Source organism: Protomyctophum bolini (assembly GCF_963924005.1).
Source record: "Protomyctophum bolini genome assembly, chromosome: 6".
Lineage (NCBI taxonomy): Eukaryota > Metazoa > Chordata > Actinopteri > Myctophiformes > Myctophidae > Protomyctophum > Protomyctophum bolini.
In genome coordinates this window covers 44,263,771-44,287,237 of record NC_137867.1, presented here as the reverse complement: position 1 = coordinate 44,287,237, position 23,467 = coordinate 44,263,771, and the positions used below count along the sequence as shown (strand labels likewise).

Genomic DNA, 23,467 nt, shown 5'->3' with positions numbered 1-23,467 from the left:
AATTAGCAATGAGAACGGCCGCAAACGAACCTAAGCGCACTGATTTGGAAATCATACCATCCCAATATGAAGGATTTTATATCGGTTCTGTAATGATTTCTTTTTTTCAAGCTTTCTAAATGTTTGTGAGTCTAATCTAGGCATAATTGGTGACAACTGTGGTGCCGATCAAATTCTGCTCCTATATATACAGTATATATATATAAAATCAGTGGCAAACCCTACAACCCTATAATAAGCTACAATGCTTCAATCGCCTATATTTGCTATTCATCATCAAACAACAAAGTATATATCGAAACCTCCCATCTCCATATTTTAACGTTTAGTATGTTGTGACTTCATATCTCTGCTACGGTAATCCTACAGCATCAAAAGTAGCCGATGCACAAGCTCGAAAACACAGCGCGATAATACGACGTAGATCTTCTACTTTCGCGGCTTTACAATGAACAGTTTAACCGATTAAATTGGTTATTGCAGCAGCAATTACGTATTTGTGCATTCACAGTTGCCATTAAATAAAAACATACCAATCACAACACACACCTAAGACATTATGACTTAATAGCGTCAAACTAGTCTAGATCTAGAGGGTATCGCAAGTCTATAGCAGGGTAAAGGCCTATTCATAGTCTGGATTTTCGGTGGTGAGGTGACCACCGCTCCGGTGGTGAGCTGACCACCGGAGCTGAAATAACGTTCAACGGTGGTGAGTAAAAACAGAGAGAAGGGTTGGGGCGGTGGTTTGCTCTTCACCGCGGCTCGTGATGTCATGTTGTAGTTGGGTGGTCACCTAACCACCGAAAATCCAAACTATATGTATGAGCCTCAATGGGTCTAAGTACAGGTGAGGCCTACAGCAGGCTATGGTCTACAGAGGCCTGGCTTTGGAGAAAGAGACCGCACCGCGTACCACGTCCGAGAGCTCCCCTGGCGCCAGCATGCAGTGGGTCAGCGTGTGCACGTCAGGCTGACATTCATACTGACACACACACACACACACACACACACACGGTAGAGATATACAGATGCTGTCAGACACAAAACTTTGTGGACGCAAAGGAAGGGAGTGATGCTTCATTTATAACCCCTTGTAAGGCGGTGCCAAGCGCCACAAATAGCCGATTCACAAGCGTTGGACGCGCAGCTGCTTCCGGCTGCTTGCTTATCTGCTATTTCCGGCATGCGACAGCGTTGTACAACAAAGTATAAATCAGACTTGAGAGAGACGGAGGAGGGGAGGAAAAACAGAGAGGAGGGGCGGGGGGAGGGGGGGGGGGGGTGACACAGCAGAGGATCAGTGAGGTGGGACTGTGCCAAGGATGGGATTGCAAAGGCGTGTGAAAGCAGCATGGATTTCCCCCTAAGTCCTACTGACACACACACACACACACACACACACACACACACACACACACACACACACACACACACACACACACACACACACACACACACACACACACACACACACACACACACACACACACACACACACACACACACACACACACACACACACACACACACACACACGCGTGTCGAGGGACAGAATGAAAAGAACATTGCACACAAAGGGGAACATCCTTCAGTCCGTCGTCAACACACAACAACCTGGAGGTGCATTGTGAGACGGATCCGCCGACACCCCACCCCCCCAAGCAGCACAGAATGACGCCTGATTTATACTGGATGTCGTGACCCGTAGCACCAAAAACAGCAGATCTACAAGCCCAGAAGCTTGTTAAATCAGCCACTTCCGGTGCGACACACACACACACACACACACACACACACACACCGCACGCAACTTAAGTGTAACTCAGGCTTGAGCGTTGGATGAGTGTGCGCACATCGACACAGAACTAAGCGTGCGAGAGGGCGTGGGGGGGAGGGGAGGGGGGGGACTATAGCATCCAACTTACAGGTACTAGCTTCCAATACCATTTGGAGGGAGACTTTCCAGATAGCAGGGATAGAAGAGAGGAGGGGAGGGGGCGAGGGGAAGGGTGGGTAGTCAGATAAAAGGAAAAAAGGAGCAGGTCAATAGAGGCTACAGACAAGAGGAATGGGTCTGCTGCCAGGTTAAGGAAAAAGTGACAGAGAGACAGAGAGACAGAGAGAGAGAGAGAGAGAGAGAGAGAGAAGAGGTCATAACACAACTGGTGAGGAACATTCGTTATAAAAGTGTGACCCAACTGTTGTCTTGCAGCCCAGATGTTCCTTCTGAAAGAATGAAGTGGTGACGTCACACTATCCGGGATGAATAAATTTTTTGTACCCATTTTTGGGGCGGGAACCCCTTTTTGGTGTTTTAAACATTATGTTATAATTTAGCCATTGAAAAATAGCAGATCTACAAGCTCATAGCGCGCCACCGAGTGGCGCGCTACGAGCTTGTAGGTCTGCTATTTTTTCTTTTTTTTAATCGTGAAAATATTTAATTCAGAAAACGGGGAGGATTTAGAAGATTTTATTTTTATTTTGAGGTCAGGCCTAAATGGGTTAATTTTGTCCTGAAGCAGCGATAAGGAACTGGTATACTGGCTGAATGTGGGTTCACATTTTGGGCTCTCCTCTGGCCCCTTTCTTGTCCCAAACGGTGCCACGGCGGAGAAGCGGCGTGCGTTTACCTTCTGGTGGCCGGGGGACTCCAGAGGATGCTGCTTGACCTTGTGCTCCCGCTCTGTGATGTCACGCATCTTCATGTTCACCTGTGGAAACACGGAGGAGGATAAAGAACAATGGAAGACTTATTCGTTTCCCCTGGCACAAAGGGGGGCACGGTGGCACAGTTGGTAGTGCTGTCGCCTCACAGGCTAGAAGGTCCTGGGTTCGATTCCCGCTCGGGGCACTGTGGGTGCTAGCGGCGTGTTTCCTCCTCCGCGTCATCAGTGCCCATACCCGAAGGCGGGGGTTGGCGAAAGGGCCTTTCTGTGTGGAGTTTGCATGTTCTCCCCGTGTCCCCCTGGGGTAGATACCCTCACAAAAACATTCAGTAATACTGGTCTCTAAACTGCCTCCCCCTGGCCAGCCGGGGCGCCTGATGGAGGGGAAAGGAACTGGTTGGAATAACGTGTTCCTTCCACGCGCTACGTCCAACCAGGGAAACTCCCCCCCTGTCAGGTGTAAAGGAGCAACTTGGACACTCAGGCATGAAGGGAGCATGAGTTAAGTCCGTTGCTCTCCCCAGGTTGGCGGAGGGTGTGTAGAGCCCAGGATCACAGTAGATGATTGGCACAGGGGTGAAAAATGGGTTACAAAACCGTGGGATAAAAAAAAAAAAATGGGGGAAATAAAAACAACCATGTCCGAATCTGTGATTTGTGGAACAGCATGAACGTTTCCTAAACAAATGAATGAATATGTAGGACTGTGATGTGTAGATGCTATCTACACATTTTTGCTTCTACGGGCCGACGGCATGGAACAAGCTCCCACTGTAACTTCGTCAGGCAGCCTCTGTAGACATTTTTAAAGCACAGCTCAAGACCCACTTCTACCACATTGCTTTTAATTGATCTTTTAATTTTTTGTTATGCATGTCCTCACTGTATTGCATTACTGCTTGTTTTTTTTAATGTCGTTGCCTTGCTTTTCTTTTTTTTTTCTCCATTGCTCTGTAAAGCACTTTGAGCTGCATTTCATGTCATGAAAGGTGCTATACAAATAAAGGTTTATTATTATTATCATTACATTTTTCTTGTTTCCCCATGTCTGGTTTGACTACTTGTCTTAAAACAACGAATAACTGCAAATAGCCGATCTACAAGCTCATGATGACACGTGCTGTGAGCTTGTGGATCGGCCATTTTCAGTACAAGAGAAGGAAGGAAGACATACAGGCTACTGTGGAATGGAACCCCAGTGACCTCAGAACTTCAATCCATGAATGCTTTAACAATGTTGTGAGTCACATGACTTGGGTCCGTCAGCGTGATCTAGTATTGACGATAGCGACGACACTAGCGGTGACTCCCATTGTAACAATGGAATGCGGAAGTGCCCATTCTATCTCAATGGGATAGTTCCAATGTTTGTGCCCATTCTATCTCAATGGGATAGTTCCAATGTTTGTGCCCATTCTATCTCAATGGGATAGTTCCAATGTTTGTGCCCATTCTATCTCAATGGGATAGTTCCAATGTTTGTGCCCATTCTATCTCAATGGGATAGTTCCAATGTTTGTGCCCATTCTATCTCAATGGGATAGTTCCAATGTTTGTGCCCATTCTATCTCAATGGGATAGTTCCAATGTTTGTGCCCATTCTATCTCAATGGGATAGTTCCAATGTTTGTGCCCATTCTATCTCAATGGGATAGTTCCAATGTTTGTGCCCATTCTATCTCAATGGGATAGTTCCAATGTTTGTGCCCATTCTATCTCAATGGGATAGTTCCAATGTTTGTGCCCATTCTATCTCAATGGGATAGTTCCAACGTTTGGAACTACAGCCCGCCATAGCAGCACCCCGCTTTGCGGCGAGCTCAAAGCGTGTCGCTACTCTCTCTCTTACTAGATTACTCTGGGGTTCCGGACAGTGTGACAAGAAGAGAGAGAGAGACTCACACATATAAGAACTGCCAATACGTGAGACATCTCAGTGAAGGATTATAGCTGCTGTGGCAGTTACTTTATAGCCTGCAGTCCACTGATGGGCTAATGCAATATGAGAGTGTTACTGACCTGTGTGTGTGTGTGTGTGTGTGTGTGTGTGTGTGTGTGTGTGTGTGTGTGCGTGTTCAAATTGGCCCATGCCCAAGCAGGGAACACAAGTGGGCCACATCGATGTGCATGACATTAACCCATTCTGAACGGGAACCCATTTTGGTGGGTTGTTATCATGTTATGCTTTAGCTATTGAAAAACAGCAGATCTACAAGCTCATAGCGCGCCACCGAGTGGCGCGCTACGAGCTTGTAGGTCTGCTATTTTTGAAAAATCGAAGAACGACTGACATTTTTAGAATCTGATCTCGGGTCAGAATGGGTTAATCAGACCAGTGTGTGTGTCCAGTGGAAACCTTCGTATGAATCTGATCTCAGGTCAGAATGGGTTATTCACGTGGCACGGTGCTGAGTGAGTACAAACAGCAGCGGCTAAACCCTGAGCTATGCTTGGATGCTCACGGGGTGTCGCACAGGGGAAACAGTGGACATACAAGCTCACGGGGCGTCGCACTGTGACGCGGCGCAAGCTTCTCCGGGAGCACGACGAATAAGGCCTCATGTCGGAAAGGCCACGCGGGTCACATGACAGGCTTCTTTCAGTGGTGTAAAAGTAACTAAGTACATTTACTTAACCCATTCTGACCTGAGATCAGATTCATATGAGGTTTCCACTGGACACACGCTGGTCTGATTAACCCCATTCTGACCTGAGATCAGATTCAAAGAAATGTCAGTCGCTCTTCGATTTTTCTAAAAATAGCAGATCTACAAGCTCATAGCGCGCCACCGAGTGGCGCGCTATGAGCTTGTAGGTCTTCAATAGCTAAAGCATAGCATGATGCTAACACCAAAAGGGGTTCCCGGTCAGAATGGGTTAAGTATTGTACTAATACAATTTTGGGGTATTTGTACTTCACTTGAGTAATTCCAATTTCCAATAGTTTTACTTTTACTCCTCTAAAACTCAAGAGAGAAATATTGTACTTTTACTCCACTACATTTATTTGAAGAATGTAGTTACTAGTTACTTACGTAGTTTGGGATTATTATTACAAAACATACATGAACCACTTCAGCCCTGTATACTGTATACATTTTGGCCATTTGAAAGCTCTTTTCTTTAAAAAAAAAAAAGAAATTTTATCCCACGATTTTGTAACCCATTTTTCACCCCTGTGTCAATTATCTAATGTGATCCTGGGCTCTACACACCCTCCGCCAACCTGGGGAGAGCAACGGACTTGAACTCATGCTTCCTTCATGCCCGAGTGTCCAAGTCGCTCCTTTACACCTGACAGGGGGGGGGGGAGTTTCCCTGGTTGGACGTAGCGCGTGGAAGGAACACGTTATTCCAACCAGTTCCTTTCCCCTCCATCAGGCACCCCGGCTGGCCAGGGGGAGGCAGTTTAGAGACCAGGATTACTGCATGTTTTTTGTGAGGGTACCTACCCTAGAGGACACGTGGAGAACCTGCAAACTCCACACAGAAAGGCCTGACCCCCGCCTCGTGGTATGGGCACTGATGACGCGGAGGAGAGAACACGCCACCCAGCGCCGTCCCCAGTGGGAATCGAACCCAGGACCTTCTAGCTGTGAGGCAACTGTAGCACTACCGACACAATTGAGTACTTTATTTTCTTCTACTATTTGCTATTCGGACCTTGTTGATCCAGAAGACCATGGCGTCCTCCAGGTCAAAGGGCAGCTCCTTGGAGGCGCTGAAGGTGGAGAAGCGCTTGACGCACGCCACCACCTTCTCTATGCTGATCATCTCCACGGTGTAGGCCATCATCAGGGCATCGATCATGGGCATGTGAGCACTCTGCGTGGGGCGCAGGAGAGGAGAGGAACCACAGACATGGAGAGAGAGATGGAGAGCACAGTTGAGTTAAATACCATCATGGAACCCACACAGACAGACATGGAGAGAGAGAGAGATGGAGAGCACAGTTCAGTTAAATACGATCACAGACAGACATGGAGAGATGGAGAGGAGAGGAACCCACACAGACAGACATGGAGAGAGAGATGGAGAGCACAGTTCAGTTAAATACTACAACAGATTCCAAGAAGGCTTCAGAATGGACTCTTCCACTTCACCCCCCACTTTGGACAGACCAGATTCTACAAAAGGTCATCTAAATCATGCCGCCGACCACATCTGAAAATATGTTGTTCCAGGGACCCCCCCCCCCCCAGTTTTTTGAGTTAAAAACGTTTGCTCTGAAAGAATAATAGTATAGTCAAAGATTTGCACCACATTTTCATGAGTTTTCAAAAATAACAGTTGTAGAATAGCAGATCTGCCACGCTACGAGCTGGTTGATCTTCTATTTTTCAATAGCTAAAGTATAACATAATGCTTAAAACACCAAAAGGGGTTCCCGTCCTGAATGGGTTAAGACCCATGATGGCCTTTTGTAACAAATCCCAGTAGGTTTATATTTTGTACATTGTGTATTTTGCCCGGCTACTAAAAGATGAGGACTTGTTGGTGATTTGTTGTATTTATTTAGGTACATTGAGGTGTATTATGGATGTTGTATTTGCTGGTCCAAAATGTGACATTATCGATGTAGTATTGAAGTGTCATTTTATTTCTGTCTCTTGGCCAGTTCCCACTTGTCTCAATGTTTTTTTTTACTGGTTAAATAAAGGTTAAATAAAAAGGTATGTACACCATGGTAGGCCCATGGTCTTTATGTGTGGGCCATAGCTTCATCTGTGTGTTGATGACAGATACAGCATTCAACCCCTTCACTCGTCTCAAAACACACACACACACACACACACACACACACACACACACACACACATTGAAGTGAATCACTCACCTGAGTTATCAAATGATTAATGTCACTAATCGTTTACTGAATTCTACCCAAATTGCCCCCCCTAGCAGATAAGACATTGTTTATAACCGGAAGTTTACGGTTCCGTTTCTAATCATTAACCGAAATACTTCCAGACTACAGAGCAGTGAGAGCACTGCTCCATTCGATGCTTTATTGAACCCTGCTAGAGCACAGTAATCCAATCGGTGACTAGGGGGGAACAGACAGAACTAACAAAGCTAATTAGAGCTATTCAGAGCTCACAGCAGCACTGTCCCACGCGGCCCAGGGACAACGAGTGGAAAAAGGGATAACAACGGTAGACAACATGCATTACAAAGTCCTATGAATATAGAACAAGCAGCAAGCATAAGAGTAAAGTGTGCGTGTGGTTGCTAAGCTGGTGGCTATGAAAATTGTACACAAAGGTCTGTACCGGTGGGCTGGCATGTTTAGCATAAGACTCATGGTGTACTCGTCATAACATCGTTTAAGGTTTATGCATGACAAGCATAAATGTGCTTCGCCCGGCATGGCCCGGGGTCATGTGCCGAGTCGACGTGCCAAACCTGCCAAAAAAAAGAGTGTTCAGGTTTCGCTCCCATGAATCTGTAGCGTACTGTACATGCAGACTCACTAAACTGTAGTTTAGTCAAGCGAATCGATCCTGCGCAGCCAGAACTCACCTAACCCCTGCTCTCTATGCTAGGGGTGGGATATGGCTCAGGCTAGAGGACAAGAGTAAAGCAACTTGCAATGCTTGCTTGGGCCTGGCCTTCAAAGATACGCCAGGAAACAGGGGTACCCGACCCGTGTACCTGTCAGACACTACTCCAATTAGCACCAGTAAGACGCGCAAACGCGCGAAGCGAACGCAGCTCGTACATATTTGGGTTTTGGACGTATAGCTGCTTTGGGGACTCCTTATATGGTTATGGCTGAGTCATGGTGACGTAATCACTCAGCTCCATATATGGGCACAAAAGCGGGACAGACAGACAGACACACACACACACAGACAGACATGATCTGCTAGGTCTCATAGTAAGTGCTCACTGCATTAAGAGAAACCCCGGTGATCTCACCGAACCCAGTTTCGGCAACAAAATGGGGTCAAATTTGTTCTACTGCTATGCCGCCGAAATGTAGACTCAATGGCTGCCCTACACCAGATGTTCCCAAACTGTGGTGCGTGCCAGTGCACCCCTTTTGTGGTGCATAAACGCTCTCTAGGGGGGTGTGTGGCATGAAAAGGGTAATGGCACATTTATGGTGTTATTTAGCACAAAGGCCAAAATCCGGTAACCACTGACTGTTGTAAGGAGATGAGCAGCTGCGGGACTATACAGCAGCTGCATGTATGACATTCTTTGATTATTTGCCATAATCATATTAAAGAACGTATCATTTTTGGCCAAATGCAACGAGACCGAGCGTTGGGGGGGGGTGCGTCATCTAAGTCAGGAGGTAACAGGGGGTGCACGGCCAAAACAGTTTGGGGACCGCTGCCCTACACCTTTACCATCCTCCAAAACCGCTCTGAAGGAGCACCGGCTGCAAATTAACCCATTCTGAACGGGAACTCATTTTGGTGTTAGCATCATGTTATGCTTTAGCTATTGAAAAATAGCAGATCTACAAGCTCATAGCGCGCCACCGAGTGGCGCGCTACGAGCTTGTAGGTCTGCTATTTTAGAAAAATCGAAGAACGACTGACATTTTTAGAATCTGATCTCAGGTCAGAATGGGTTAATCAGACCAGTGTGTGTCCCAGTGGAAACCTAGTATGAATCTGATCTCAGGTCAGAATGGGTTAACTGGCCCCTGTAACCGTTTACTGTACATATCTTTCTTTCTTATTACCACTCGTATTATATATGATTTTTTTTGCATAGTATTGTACTGTATATAATTGGATGTCTGTCTATGACTCGATTAATTGAACACACAGGAGCCTGTTTAGTCAGCTCATCTGGGTTATGCTGATGAATGAACCCATTCTGACCTGGGATCAGATTCTAAAAATGTCTTCTACATCCTGACAGTTTTCTGAAAAAGCTATGTTTCTGTGTCAGTCAGTCAATTTTTCAAGCTCGTGAGCTTTCAATATTTTCTATTTTTCAATAGCTAAAGCATAACATAATGCTAACACCAAAAGGGGTTCCCGCCCAAAATGGGTTACGTCAGGTACGTCTAGTGCATATATGGATACACAGTATCCACATGTGTGCCGATGTGTCGGGCATCTAGAACTAAATTAATATATGGACATGGAAATGGACTGATGCTGGTCAAGATCCATTGATCTACTGATCCATTGGTTCAGCCACACAGTAGCAATCATGTCTTCGGGGTCCATGAGCAGCAGCAGTAGTGATCAGACAAACAATAGAAAACAGACAATGGGGTTTGTGTGTTGTTCGATCCTGAACTGGCCTTTCATCAGGCCAGCACAGAACTCCACAGGGAGGGGGTGCGCTGCTGCTGCTACTGCCCCGGGTCTGGGGCAACACTGGGGTTTTAACAAGGGCCCAGATGCTACTCAGGCCTGGTTCTCCTGTTAAGGGAAACAGGAGTCAGGTCAGAACGGGTAGGGGATCTCTCTCCGTCACATAGGAATAGGAACATGGTAGTTGCCATGGAGACGTCTTGAAGAGTCAGAAAGCCGGTGTTGGGGGGGATTTCTTATACCGTCTTCCACCAGCAGTCTGACAGACGGACTGGTTTTTTTTCAGCCCCTCTTGGGTGCTTTGTGTCTGGCTTAATATGCTTACACAGGGGCCCATGCTGGGATTATTCACCAGGGCCCTGTCAGGAACACACACACACACACACACACACACACACACACACACACACACACACACGCGCACACACACACACAGTCACACACACACACGTGCGAGCGCACAGCTGCACACACACACACACACACACACACACACACACACCCCTGCTGACGCCGCCGTCACACCGTTGTTTGTTTCCATGGTAACAGCAGAGGGGAAGAGACAGTCGAGAGAGAGAGAGGAAGTGGAGCTGGTGTTTCTATCTGTTCTGTGTCCAAGACTGGATCTCTGCACTTTAAATCACCCGGCCTACTTTGCACCATGGCTGTGACAGGAGGTTCTGTGGCTTGGCTGCTAGTGACAGTATGTGGTACTATAATAACTATATATGCCAGTCGTTCCCAAACTTTTTAGGCCCGTGACCCAAAAATAGAAATGATACATTTCCCCCCCCACCCCCCCCCCCCCCCCCCGAGAGCCGACTTCGTGAAAATAGCAGATCTACAAGCTCACAACGCGTCGCGCCACGTTGTGAGCTTGTAGATAGTCTATTTTTTTTACTACTTCTTAAACATTTGTTTTCTAATTCATGGAATTTCTTAAGATTTTTTATTTTATTTATTCAAGAAACTACTTTAGAAAAATCATTGGATTTGGTATTTCATTCATGAAAACTTTAGCTTTTTGGGAAAAAAACCCCAAAAATATGGGACCCATAAAAATGGGCCGGGAACGCCTTTTGGTGTTAGCATCATGCTATGCTTTAGCTATTGAAAAATAGCAGATCTACAAGCTCATAGCGCGCCACCGAGTGGCGCCGCGCTACGAGCTTGTAGGTCTGCTATTTTTGAAAAATCGAAGAACGACTGACATATAGAAACATAGCTTTTTCAGAAAACTGTCAGGATGTAGAAGACATTTTTATAATCTGATCTCAGGTCAAAATGGGTTAATTGATTACTTACTAGCACCACCCCCCCCCCCCCCGTCCAATCAAGCAATGGACTCCATAGAAAATGACTAATGGACCCCCTCCAAGACAACTCTAAAACACTCCTGTGTCTGTCAAAGCATGATTCACAGTTCTCATGCCATCAGAGACAGAGCTGTCAAAGCATGATCCACAGTTTATCAGTCATCATGCCACCAGAGACAGAGCTAGACGGATACGAGGAAGAGGAGCTGAGGTCGCTGGGCTGGATGAGAGAAGGTAGCTGGATGGAGAAAATTAAAGCCATCAAATGCGGTTACGGGGGGACAATGTTTCCCGGATGACAAACACAATTAAACCCAAAGACACAAAGCCATTTGTGAGCAAAGAAAAATCGCGTCTGGGAAAGATCGGCGTCCCCAATTTTGGGCATGTCAATGTGAATAAAATAAGCTAAACAATAGAATAAAACGTTTTTCAAAGCCAACTAGGGCACGGGATCTATACAAGATCAGAACGTGTTGTCAATCATGACGCGTCAAGGTTTGTTTTCTGGCTCACAACACTTTTTTTTTTTACCATGAAGCTTAAAATAGGTCTTAAGTGTTTAAGTGACACCACAACCCTCTTCGCACACAACCATTCACAGACAGTGCAAGCATTGAATGCAGAGTGACAGACCTATAAGACACACACTTCACAGAGATCTTTTTTTTTTACTGGCTCGACGTACCTACCTACTGTACACAGCGGAGCATAACTCCAGTGGAAAAATCAAGTGTTGGCATTTGTGTGAATAAAACACTGACGCACGGCTGATGGAATGTGCCTGTGGAGTTCAACGGTTGCCATGGCACTTGTTTTAGTGAATCACTCGCTTTGCCAGCTGAAAAACTGCCAGTTCTTAATTTGGACAGTTTTTTTGTATTACACAGTTAAACATCTATAGTGTTACCGTTAGCTTAACTCGTTAGAGTGCACAAATGGAACCAAAAATATATCAAATACAAATGCGGCGGCGGTGGCTCAGGGGTAGAGTGCCTGGATGGGAACCGCAAGGTTGCCAGTTCGAACCCTGTGGGCTCCCCCCAGAGTTACTGTGGAAGTGTCCTTGAGCAAGACCCTGAACCCCTAATTGCTCCTGATGTGCTAGTTGGTGCCTTGCATGGTTTCCGCACAATCTATGTAAAGCGCCTTGGATAAAGGCACTATATGCACCATTAACTTTACTGTGTAGGTTGTATTGCCTACACTCTTCCAGTGTAGACTTTTGGTTTAACAGAAATAGAGCCATTTCTGTCTACATCAAATGCTTTGTGTATAGACAGACAGACAATGGATCTAGACACCTGGAACAACATTAACCCATTCTGACCTGGCACCCATTTTGGTGTTAGCATCATGTTATGCTTTAGCTATTGAAAAATAGCAGATCTACAAGCTCATAGCGCGCCACCGAGTGGCGCGATATGAGCTTGTAGGTCTGCTATTTTTGAAAAATCGACGAACGACTGACATTTTTAGAATCTGATCTCAGGTCAGAATGGGTTAATCAGACCAGTGTGTGTCCAGTGGAAACCTCGTATATGAATCTGATCTCAGGTCAGAATGGGTTAAAAAGGTGTTCTTGTTGACTGAAAATGAGCCTGGCCAAGAGGTTCTGTGAACAACACAACGGTGCCATTGTAGCAAAACAACAAAGACACGACCAGGAACAAGGAAAGCCACCCATAAGCTTCTCTGGCGTGGCGACGCCCTCACTAGCACGAGTAGCAGTCAAATGATCACACCTGATTACCCATAAGCTTCTCTGGCGTGGCAACGCCCTCACTAGCACGAGTAGCAGTCAAATGATCACACCCGATTTGAATAAAACAGCGTTGTACAACCTAATCCCATGGAGCCTCTTTGCCTAACCCATTCTGACCTGAGATCAGATTCATACGAGGTTTCCACTGGACACACACTGGTCTGATGAACCCATTCTGACCTGAGATCAGATTCTAGAAAAATGTCAGTCGTTCTTCGATTTTTCAAAAATAGCAGACCTACAAGCTCGTAGCGCGCCACTCGGTGGCGCGCTATGAGCTTGTAGATCTGCTATTTTTCAATAGCTAAAGCATAACATGATGCTATAACACCAAAATGGGTGCCCGGTCAGAATGGGCTAAATCAGGCTGCAAACGCAGAACCCAAAACTAGGGCTGTATACACAATAATGATATTTTTTGTTAAGATATCATTGTCGTTTTGGCATTGGAACAAATAAATAAATACATTTCCGTTTGCCTTTTAGTCTTTAACCCATTCTGACCTGAGATCAGATTCATATGAGGTTTCCACTAGGACACACACTGGTCTGATTAATCCATTCTGACCTGAGATCAGATTCTAGAAAAATGTCAGTCGTTCTTCGATTTTTCAAAAATAGCAGACCTACAAGCTCGTATCGCGCCACTCGGTGGCGCGATATGAGCTTGTAGATCTGCTATTTTTCAATAGCTAAAGCATGACATGATGCTAAACACTAAAACGGGTTCCCGGTCAGAATGGGTTAACTCATAGATCTACAAGCTCATACATAGATCGATGTCACGTTATCCTGTGAAACAGCAAAGTAAGCAACCCGGGACTTAAAGGTTATATTTGACAGGTCCATTATGTGATTAGCGTTGCAATGTCTTCAAAGTGCTGCGGCCAAGATGCTAGATAAATGGGAACAATATCCAAATAAGATAAGGCATGGGGAGAAGGACGAGATATGGAATGTGCAAAGCTGTGAGCCATGTTGTTAAAGTTTAGGCCCTGCTTTTCTTTATAACATTAAGGGTGTATAACAGTCAATCTGGATCTATCGATTCAACGGGTAACAAATCAAATTTACAGTCATTGATGGAAAAAAGCCAAAATGGCGATTCAGATCGCAACGTTATTGCAAAGCATACTTTCATCCTGCAAAAGGAAATAATGCTACAGCCGTCATGGCTTTCTGACTTTCCCTGTTTGGACGTAGCGCGTCCCCCTGGCCACTGGCCAGGGGGACGCAGTTTAGAGACCAGGATTACTACATGTTTTTTGTGAGGGTACCTACCCTAGGGGACACAGGGAGAACATGTGAGGGTACCTACCCTAGGGGACACAGGGAGAACATGTGAGGGTACCTACCCTAGGGGACACAGGGAGAACATGTGAGGGTACCTACCCTAGGGGACACGGGGAGAACATGTGAGGGTACCTACCATAGGGGACACGGGGAGAACATGTGAGGGTACCTACCCTAGGGGACACGGGGAGAACATGTTAGGATACTACCTACCCTAGGGGACACAGGGAGAACATGTGAGGGTACCTACCATAGGGGACACGGGGAGAACATGTTAGGATACTACCTACCCTAGGGGACACGGGGAGAACATGTGAGGGTACCTACCCTAGGGGACACGGGGAGAACATGTGAGGGTACCTACCCTAGGGGACACGGGGAGAAAATGTTAGGATACTACCTACCCTAGGGGACACGGGGAGAACATGTGAGGGTACCTACCCTAGGGGACACGGGGAGAACATGCAAACTCCACACAGAAAGGCCCTTTGCCAACCCCGCCTCGGGTATGGGCACTGATGACGCGGAGGAGAGAACACGCCGCCAGCACCCACAGCGTCCCCAGCGGGGTTTCGAACCCAGGACCTTCTAGCTGTGAGGCGACAGCACTACCCCCCCAGTCACTCACCATCTTGATGGGCACGGAGGCCAGGTCTCCCTCGGTGACGGGCGCGTCGTCACTCTCCACCACGTAGATGCCCTTCCTGGACAGGGCCTGGATGACGGACAGGTGCGCCTGCAGCGCGGCGGCCTGCTCAGCGTCCAGGATGAGGGCACAGACGCGGCAGTAGAGCTCGCAGGACAGCAGCAGGTGGAGCACGGGCGGCTTGATGTGCTCCTGCTCGTACTGGTCCGTGTAGAAGGGGTCGCGCAGGTCCTCGGGGATGTGGTCTATGGGACGGACGGACGGGAGGGGGCGGGAGGGGGCGGGAGGGGGGCACAAGGGGAGAGTTAGGGCAGATTCACACACACAGAGTCCGTTTCATTCACACCGTTTGTTCGCCGGCGAATACGATGGCCCGGATCCCCCGCTGGGCGCTGGCCACCGTTCACATTGGCCTGGATTCCACCACACCCGAGACCCGAGTTCACGCTGTATCAACTGTATCCAATGCCGTCACATTGCAGCGATGCCTATCCGAGGTAACCCATTTTTACCTGAGATCAGATTCTAAAAAGTTCTACATCCTACACGGTTTTCTGAAAAAGCTATGTTTCCATGTCAGTCGTTCTTCGATTTTTCTAAAATAGCAGACCTACAAGCTCGTAGCGCGCCACTCGGTGGCGCGCTACGAGCTTGTAGATCTGCTATTTTCCAATAGCTAAAGCATAACATATAATGCTAAAACCAAAAGGGGTTCCCACCCAAAATGGGTTAAGTAGCCATGATGAGGCCCATAGGGGCAGGAGCCCATCTCCTGTTTCTGTAGCGTGAGGCAGCTTGATGTACAAGTACACCCCCTGGACATGACGCTAGTATGTCGCAGGGACTTACCCCCCACTCCAACCCTTGATGCCGAGTGTCAAGCAGGGAGGCACTGCATGGGTCCCATTCTTGGGAGTCTTTGGTGTGACCCGGTCGGGGATTGAACCCCCGACCTCCCAGTCTCAGGGCGGACAGTGGACACTCTAACCACAAGGCCACTGATCTGGTATCCGAGTTAGTGCTGCACAATTAAAATCGGGGGAAAAAAAGATTGCGATCTAGATTCAGACACCTAATAATATGCAATCTCATTTTGTGAAGAATCGTGCAGCACTACTATAGTTGATTGCGCAATTCTATTCGAGTTACTCTTATGTTTTTGATACAAGAGAGACTTTGAGAGGTTTAACCCATTTGAGGACCCGAGAACAGATTCTACAAAAGGTCTTCTAAATCATGACAGCTTTCTATGATTCTATATCAGAGGTTCTCAAAGGGACCCCAACAATGATAATGTAATTGGCCACTCTAGTGCTCAGTGGCAAGCACCTATTATGAGCTGAATAAGAGCACATATTCAGATTTCAGAATGAGCACATATTCAGATTTCAGAATGAGCACATATTCAGATTTCAGAATGAGCACATATTCAGATTTCAGAATGAGCACATATTCAGATTTCAGAATGAGCACATATTCAGTGTCAGTTGTCTGGTCACGCATCGCCACGCCAACATCAGCATTACAACAACAAATACACGTTCTTTCATCCTGTCATGCAATGCCTCCTGAAAAGAGGAGCTATCACGATACAGAAACCCGCCTATAAGCCCTCGGCATTATGACGTCTCGTGTGTCACAACGGTGTCAAAAGCAAGGCAGCCGGGCTTTCTAATGCTAAAATATTTGTTCTGCGCGGGTTTCGGTTTACTTTGAGTAAATATGGCCATACATGGCTTGAACTATATGTCTTGGTTGTGTGAGCCTGTAGATAGAAACAGCTACAGCTAGACTGAGTGAGCACAGCCTTCTCAGGTGACAAGGGTAGGGTCTGCCAGTGTGAAGCCAATTTAACAATACTGCAGGCCAGGCACCATGGAAAAACAAAACAATGACCTATATTTATTTAACCCATTCTGAACGGGAACGCATTTTGGTGTTAGCATTATGTTATGCTTTAGCTATTGAAAAATAGCAGATCTACAAGCTCATAGCGCGCCACCGAGTGGCGCGCTACGAGCTTGTAGGTCTGCTATTTTTTGAAAAATCGAAGAACGACTGACATTTTTAGAATCTGATCTCAGGTCAGAATGGGTTAATCAGACCAGTGTGTGTCCTAGTGGAAACCTCGTATGAATCTGATCTCAGGTCAGAATGGGTTAAAAAGGGATTCTGTTGCTCTGCGTACAAAGTCACATGCAGAACAAGAGAATACCACCATAAAGACAGGCCCTGGGGGGGGGGGGGGGGAGGAGATAAATCAATGTCAACCTAGAAAATGTGTTAATGAATGCAAAAACCCAAGAAGGTGAGATGAAACTGAAAGCAAAAATATGTTAATAGCATTTATATCTGCCTTCTGGTTTTGAACAGAGTGTGCAGCGATGTCACACAACTGAAGCTGTGTGTGACGTGTGTGTGTGTGTGTGTGTGTGTGTGTGTGTGTGTGTGTGTGTGTGTGTGTGTGTGTGTGTGTGTGTGTGTGTGTGTGTGTGTGTGTGCGTGCGTGTGTGTGCGTGTGCGTGTGTGTGCGTGCGTGCTCTCCGATAGGATAAATGGAACCACTCGTCAGCACTCTCCCTTCCGCACAAACAGGAAGACAAGCAAGCATGGCCAAATAACCCTCTACAGCCACAAGGCAACACAACAATAAGCCGTGAAAACTACCTGGGATGTGGCACCTCATGATGACAATTTCACATGTTGTACGTTTGTGTTCTTGTTTACTGTAAATCGCTCTGGATCAAGAGCGTCTACTAAATGCCTAAATTGTAAAGCACTCTAAATAAATATACGCATGCCTTGACCACTGGTATGTCACCCTCCGAGCTGACGTGGTCTGTACGGTGGGTCTGTACGGTCAAAATATGAGCGTAAATTGCTTCCTGATGTGACCAGTCTGGCTTAGAAGACCCAGGCAAATGTAAACACACAGACGCTCTTCGAGACAGCTCGCCCCCGGACAAAACCACGTCGTAACTAAAAAGGTTTTTACGGCGTGTAAAATGGTAAATACTAGCCAAAGCGCTCTACAACATGCATTAAATTGACACGCCAGTGGCGGAGGCAACCATTAGGGCTGCGAATCTTTAGGTGTCTCACGATTCGATTCGATTCCGATTCTTGGGGTGACGATTCGATTAAAAAAAGATTTTTTCGATTCTAAAGCAGTTTTATTTATTTATTAAAAACAATTAAATAGAATTTTAGCATGATCTACTCCAGTCTTCTGGCATGAAAGCAGAGTACATTTAGTACGAGTATGATTTAAACACACAAAGGTTAAATCCAAGAGTAAGAAAATTATTTAGCTTGCACAAATTTGAACCAGTACAAAAGTTACAAAATCTCTTCTCACTCAATACCAGAACAATACATTAGTATTAAAACAGGTGTAAAATAAATACAATTGGCAGGCTTAGCTTAGCTGGTAGTAAATGCACTATGCAGAAACCCAGGCCATAATGCATTGCATGCACAGGTACATTTGTGTTTTTTTTTTTTGTGTTTTTTTTAGAAAAATCGATTTTTGGAAAATGAGAATCGATTCTGAATCGGACGGCATTAGAATCGCGATTCTAACTCGAATCGATTTTTTTTGACAGGCCTAGCAACCATGCAAGGCAGCAGGCACTCTGCTCATCAGGGAGGCGGTGGCTCAGGGGGGTAGAGTGGCCAGTTCGAACCCGGGCTCCCCCAGAGTTAGTGTCGAAGTGTCCTTGAGCAAGACACTCCTGATGTGCTGGCTACTAGTGCCTTGCATGGTTTCCGCCGCCATCGGCGTATGAATGCGTGTGTGAATGGGTGAATTGATGCACAATCTATGTAAAGCACCTTGGATAAAGGCGCTGTACAAAAGCACCATTTACCATTTATCGGGAGCAGTTAGGGGTGCAGTGTCTTAGCCCGACGGGGCCAGACTCTTAACGTGGATTCACGGACGCTTCCTCATGTGCGGGGAGGAACTTTGACATTTGAACTTTGACACCAAGCCAGGCATCGAAGGCATCGGAGATGGAACCGTCCGACTCTACTCCTGAGCTACTGTCACACTAGCCTGGGTATATGATCCGGTCGGGATCGGATGATATCGTTACGTCAGGTTGAGGGAAAAGGAAGTTGCCGCCCGTTGGTCCCGTCTGTCGACTACAAAACAATACTACAACATGACGTAGCGATATCATCCGCTCCCCCGAGTGGATCATACGGACTTTTGAAACAGAGACCAGGCTTTCCTCCGAGGTGGTGGAAAGCCTGGTGAGGCGAGGTTACCGTCACACTGCGTGTGTAGTATGGTCAACTGGCAGCCAGCCATGCATACACAAACAACAAACCCAGTTGTTGTGGAACAGCGTATAGCTACAGCAGCAGTGTGGGGTCAATGTGGAGAGCTGTGTCGAGTAGAGTAGATCAACTCCAGGCCCGTCACAACAACAGAGGGCCCGATTGTGCATGAAAACAAAAGCCGTCTAGCCCGGCTGGGTCTTCACGTTTGACTTGCCTCCACACAGAGACACTGATGTCATGTGGCAGCTGCCCCGCCTCCCTCCAGCCGCCACCACCAGCCAGGCTGAAATATTTACTCACTGTAATGGAAAAGGGGTGGGGCGAGGGGGGGGGGGGGCTTTAGCATACTGTAACGGTAGGCAATAAACACTGCATACTGTATATTCATTCTATTGTGGGAAATGATGACAGTCTCCATACGTCAGGCTGGAGAGAATGTACATGACCAGGCAGCAATACAGTATGCCCACTCCTCCAAACTGTACAATACAGTATGCCCACTCCTCCAAACTGCGTCTGTCTGTCTGTCCGTCCGTCTGGCACACAGCTGTGCCCTGTCCACTTGGCATGAAGACCGGAGTGTGTGTGTGTGTGTGTGTGTGTGTGTGTGTGTGCGCGCGTACATGCACACACACACACACACACACACACACCCTACACCAAACGCAGAAACCACACTGATAAACAAACATTGGACTACTCGACTCGACTGAACCTGCCGCCCCGATATGATGTGGAGGCTGTATGAATGTAAACGTGGTGCATTTCATGGACCAAGCTGTGGACACCACCACATGAGGCACAGGGTGAAATGCACTAAAAGCTTAATATATTCACCTCCCATGGGATGGGGAGAATAATTGCAGCTGCACCCAAGAACAGTGCCCCCCCCCCCCCCCCCCCCCCACCCACTCATGCACACACACACACACACACACAAAGCTCTACTGTAAATCCCCACCCGGTCGCTTCATCTGAATTGCATCATTTTAGTCCAGCAATATTGCATCTTTGGTTTGCCTTCTATGCCGGGGTTTCGTTTATGACTAACGAGACATTTTAGAGACTCCTCAGTCAGATGAAAACAAGCATCCTTCATAGTCAGCCATCGGCCCAAAATGACAGCAGCATTGCTATGAACATCGGGTCTGTGTATTCTAGGTCTCAGTGCTGGCCCATCCCATCCCTGGCCCATCCCATCCCATCCCTGGCCCATCCCATCCCATCCCTGGCCTCAATAGTATTGAACCCATTGACATTTTGGCTCATTTACTAAATCTGCCTAATGAGTTACGACTGAGTCACGACATTCAACACAGGTTAGCCGAGTTGAGCCTCTGAGCCTGAGGTAAATGATAGGTGACATGTAGAGACTTCTACACGCCATGCAAGGAACGTGCAAAGCAGTGCAACGTGAAAGTGTGCAGAGTCCGCTAACTTAAGCCCGACACACACCGGCTGCGTCCCCCGCGCGGCGCACACAGCCGCCTCCATTATTTTCAATGAACCTAACGCACACCGGCTCCGTCCGCCGCGCGGAGCCGCGCCGCGCCGCGCCGCCCGGCGCGCCGATAGAATACAGTTCTATTTTCCAGGCTGCGCCGCGCCGCCCAGACGGTCGCAGACGGTGTGTGGTGGGCTTTAGACCAACACTGACTGAATCTCTCTGAATGCTTAAGATCTCACAAAAAGCCGCCCTGGAGCGAGTCAATACTGAGCAATAAACAATGGAAGCTATGACGACATCATGCCACTGTTGTCATTCAATAACAAAACCCCTCCAATGACAGTGCTCTCCTTTGACCTGCCTTTTAACCTGGCATCCCTGACCTTTTGGGTCAAATTTTTATAGCAGATCTACAACTATGCTTCTTTTCACCTGACAGAAGGGAGTTTCCCCGGTTGGACATAGCGCGTGGAAGGAAGGAACACGTAATTTCAACCAGTTCCATATACTGTAGCTAGTTTGTACAAGAAACTAGAAAAAGTGTCCCTCTGGGCACAGGTCTCACTCTCCACCATCATAGGAGCGTTCATGGCAAAATGTCAAGTGGCATTTCTTCCTCGTGGGAATATGCGTGCACAGTTTCACCGCAATTGGATGCTGTGTTCATGAAACGTTGGAAGCCAATCGTATTCAATCAGGATGGAATATGAGAAATCAAACGGAACCGACCACATGACTATAGAGATCACGTGTACCAATTTGTGGGATTTTTGGATACAATTATAGCGTCACCATGGTGGAATTTCTTCCTCAGCCTAGGAGGAATGTGCATGAAAAATATACCTCAAATTGCACACTGCGTTCATGATTTGAGGCATTTTGTTCAAAACGAACCAATCTCGCAAGTTCACTCACTCATTAAATCATTCACTTAAGCTTGCCATGACTTAAAAGTGTCATTACAGGTCTAGACAAGATAAGACATGCAAGTCTAGCCTATGGCACCAGTTACTATTAACACTGATGCCATTGTGATAGGAAGTGTGAATGAATAGCTCTACAGCTTTTTATTTTACAGCCAGAGGACATTTAAATAAATAACCTAATCCTCAACCAGGCATCAGCTTGCTATGGGGAACTCCAGTCCTACCTAGTCGCAATTTGCTATACTAGATTCTGTATAATGGGATGAATCTAGAGGTCTTTCTTGTGACCACTGCACTCTGACTTACGGTACGTTACCAGCTTAACCCATTCTGACCTGAGATCAGATTCATACGAGGTTTCCACTGGACACACACTGGTCTGATGAACCCATTCTGACCTGAGATCAGATTCTAAAAATGTCAGTCGTTCTTCGAATTTTTCAAAAATAGCAGACCTACAAGCTCGTATCGCGCCACTCGGTGGCGCGATATGAGCTTGTAGATCTGCTATTTTTCAATAGCTAAAGCATAACATGATGCCAACACCAAAATGGGTGCCCGGTCAGAATGGGTTAAATCAACCTAGTAAAATAGGTGAAGGGGTCGCTAACAGCCTTGACACTGACGAAGGCTGTTAGCCGAAACGTACAAATAAAATCATGGCACGGAACTTCTCTGCAGAAAGTATAGCTCAAAACATACGGTGCATTTTTATGAAACAAACGCTCTGCAGATTGAAAGAGGATAATTGAAGCTTTCCCTACAGCTGCAGTATTGGTGAGTTTAACTTTGTTTACAAGCAGATCGGAAATTTTATTTGGATCAATGGGCTATCAATGGAGGGTATTGCAACTTTAGATTCATCCCATTATTAAAAAAATAAAAATAAAATGTAGTGTTGCAAATTGCGGCTACTGTCCCACCATGCTGGACTGCCCAAGGCCACTGCACAGTGATCCGTACGGGAGATATCCAGTGAGTCAGTGGGGAAGAATTCAGTTGCCAAGTGTCATGGGGGGAAATTAGAATTGGCACAAGTGCACACAGACACATATTTCTTTCTGTTGGGCCCTTGCTGTCAATGCCCCCCCCCCCCTTAAAGAAAGCTCAGCGCATTCTGCTGACCATCAGTATGCTGAGCCTGAGACTGAGACGATGAGAAAGCGTGGCATGCTGTCCAACAGAGCATGTGAACATGTAGACTGCTGCATAACTTCACCCAAAACACAACAGGTTCAGTTAAAACGCTGGCAGCTACAAGTACCAAAACACACACAGGTTCAGTTAAAACGCTGGCAGCTACAAGTACCAAAACACACACAGGTTCAGTTAAAACGCTGGCAGCTACAAGTACCAAAACACAACAGGTTCAGTTAAAACGCTGGCAGCTACAAGTACCAAAACATACACAGGTTCAGTTAAAACGCTGGCAGCTACAAGTACCAAAACATACACAGGTTCAGTTAAAACGCTGGCAGCTACAAGTACCAAAACATACACAGGTTCAGTTAAAACGCTGGCAGCTACAAGTACCAAAACATACACAGGTTCAGTTAAAACGCTGGCAGCTACAAGTACCAAAACACAACAGGTTCAGTTAAAATGCTGGCAGCTACAAGTACCAAAACACACACAGGTTCAGTTAAAACGCTGGTGTAGTAGATTGGAATTTATTGTTGTGTTGCTTGCAATATCACATAGATCGATGGTTCTAGGATCGACTATGGTGTTTGGGATCGATTGATTTGGTCTGTCACAGTGTTTCCGTTCTGGGATCTGGCGCGTTTCCTCTCCAGTGCCGTTTGCGTTGGAGGAGAAGCACATCGTCT

At 46.7% G+C, this 23,467-nt stretch overlaps 1 protein-coding gene across 3 annotated transcripts in view; it reads right to left on the bottom strand.

Annotated features, from left to right (window-relative positions):
• camsap1b (calmodulin regulated spectrin-associated protein 1b) overlaps positions 1 to 23,467 on the bottom strand; it is a 61,053-nt gene that overhangs the window by 25,811 nt on the left and 11,775 nt on the right. For 2 of the 3 annotated variants that reach the window (XM_080766401.1, XM_080766402.1), the window contains exons 3-5: positions 14,961 to 15,223; positions 6,336 to 6,497; positions 2,637 to 2,717 (exon numbers count right to left, since the gene is read on the bottom strand). In XM_080766401.1, coding sequence (XP_080622527.1) covers positions 2,637 to 2,717; positions 6,336 to 6,497; positions 14,961 to 15,223 — 506 coding nt within the window. Of the gene's footprint in view, positions 1 to 1,928; positions 1,959 to 2,636; positions 2,718 to 6,335; positions 6,498 to 14,960; positions 15,224 to 23,467 lie in introns of those variants that run through there. The other variant, XM_080766403.1, reaches the window with a different exon arrangement.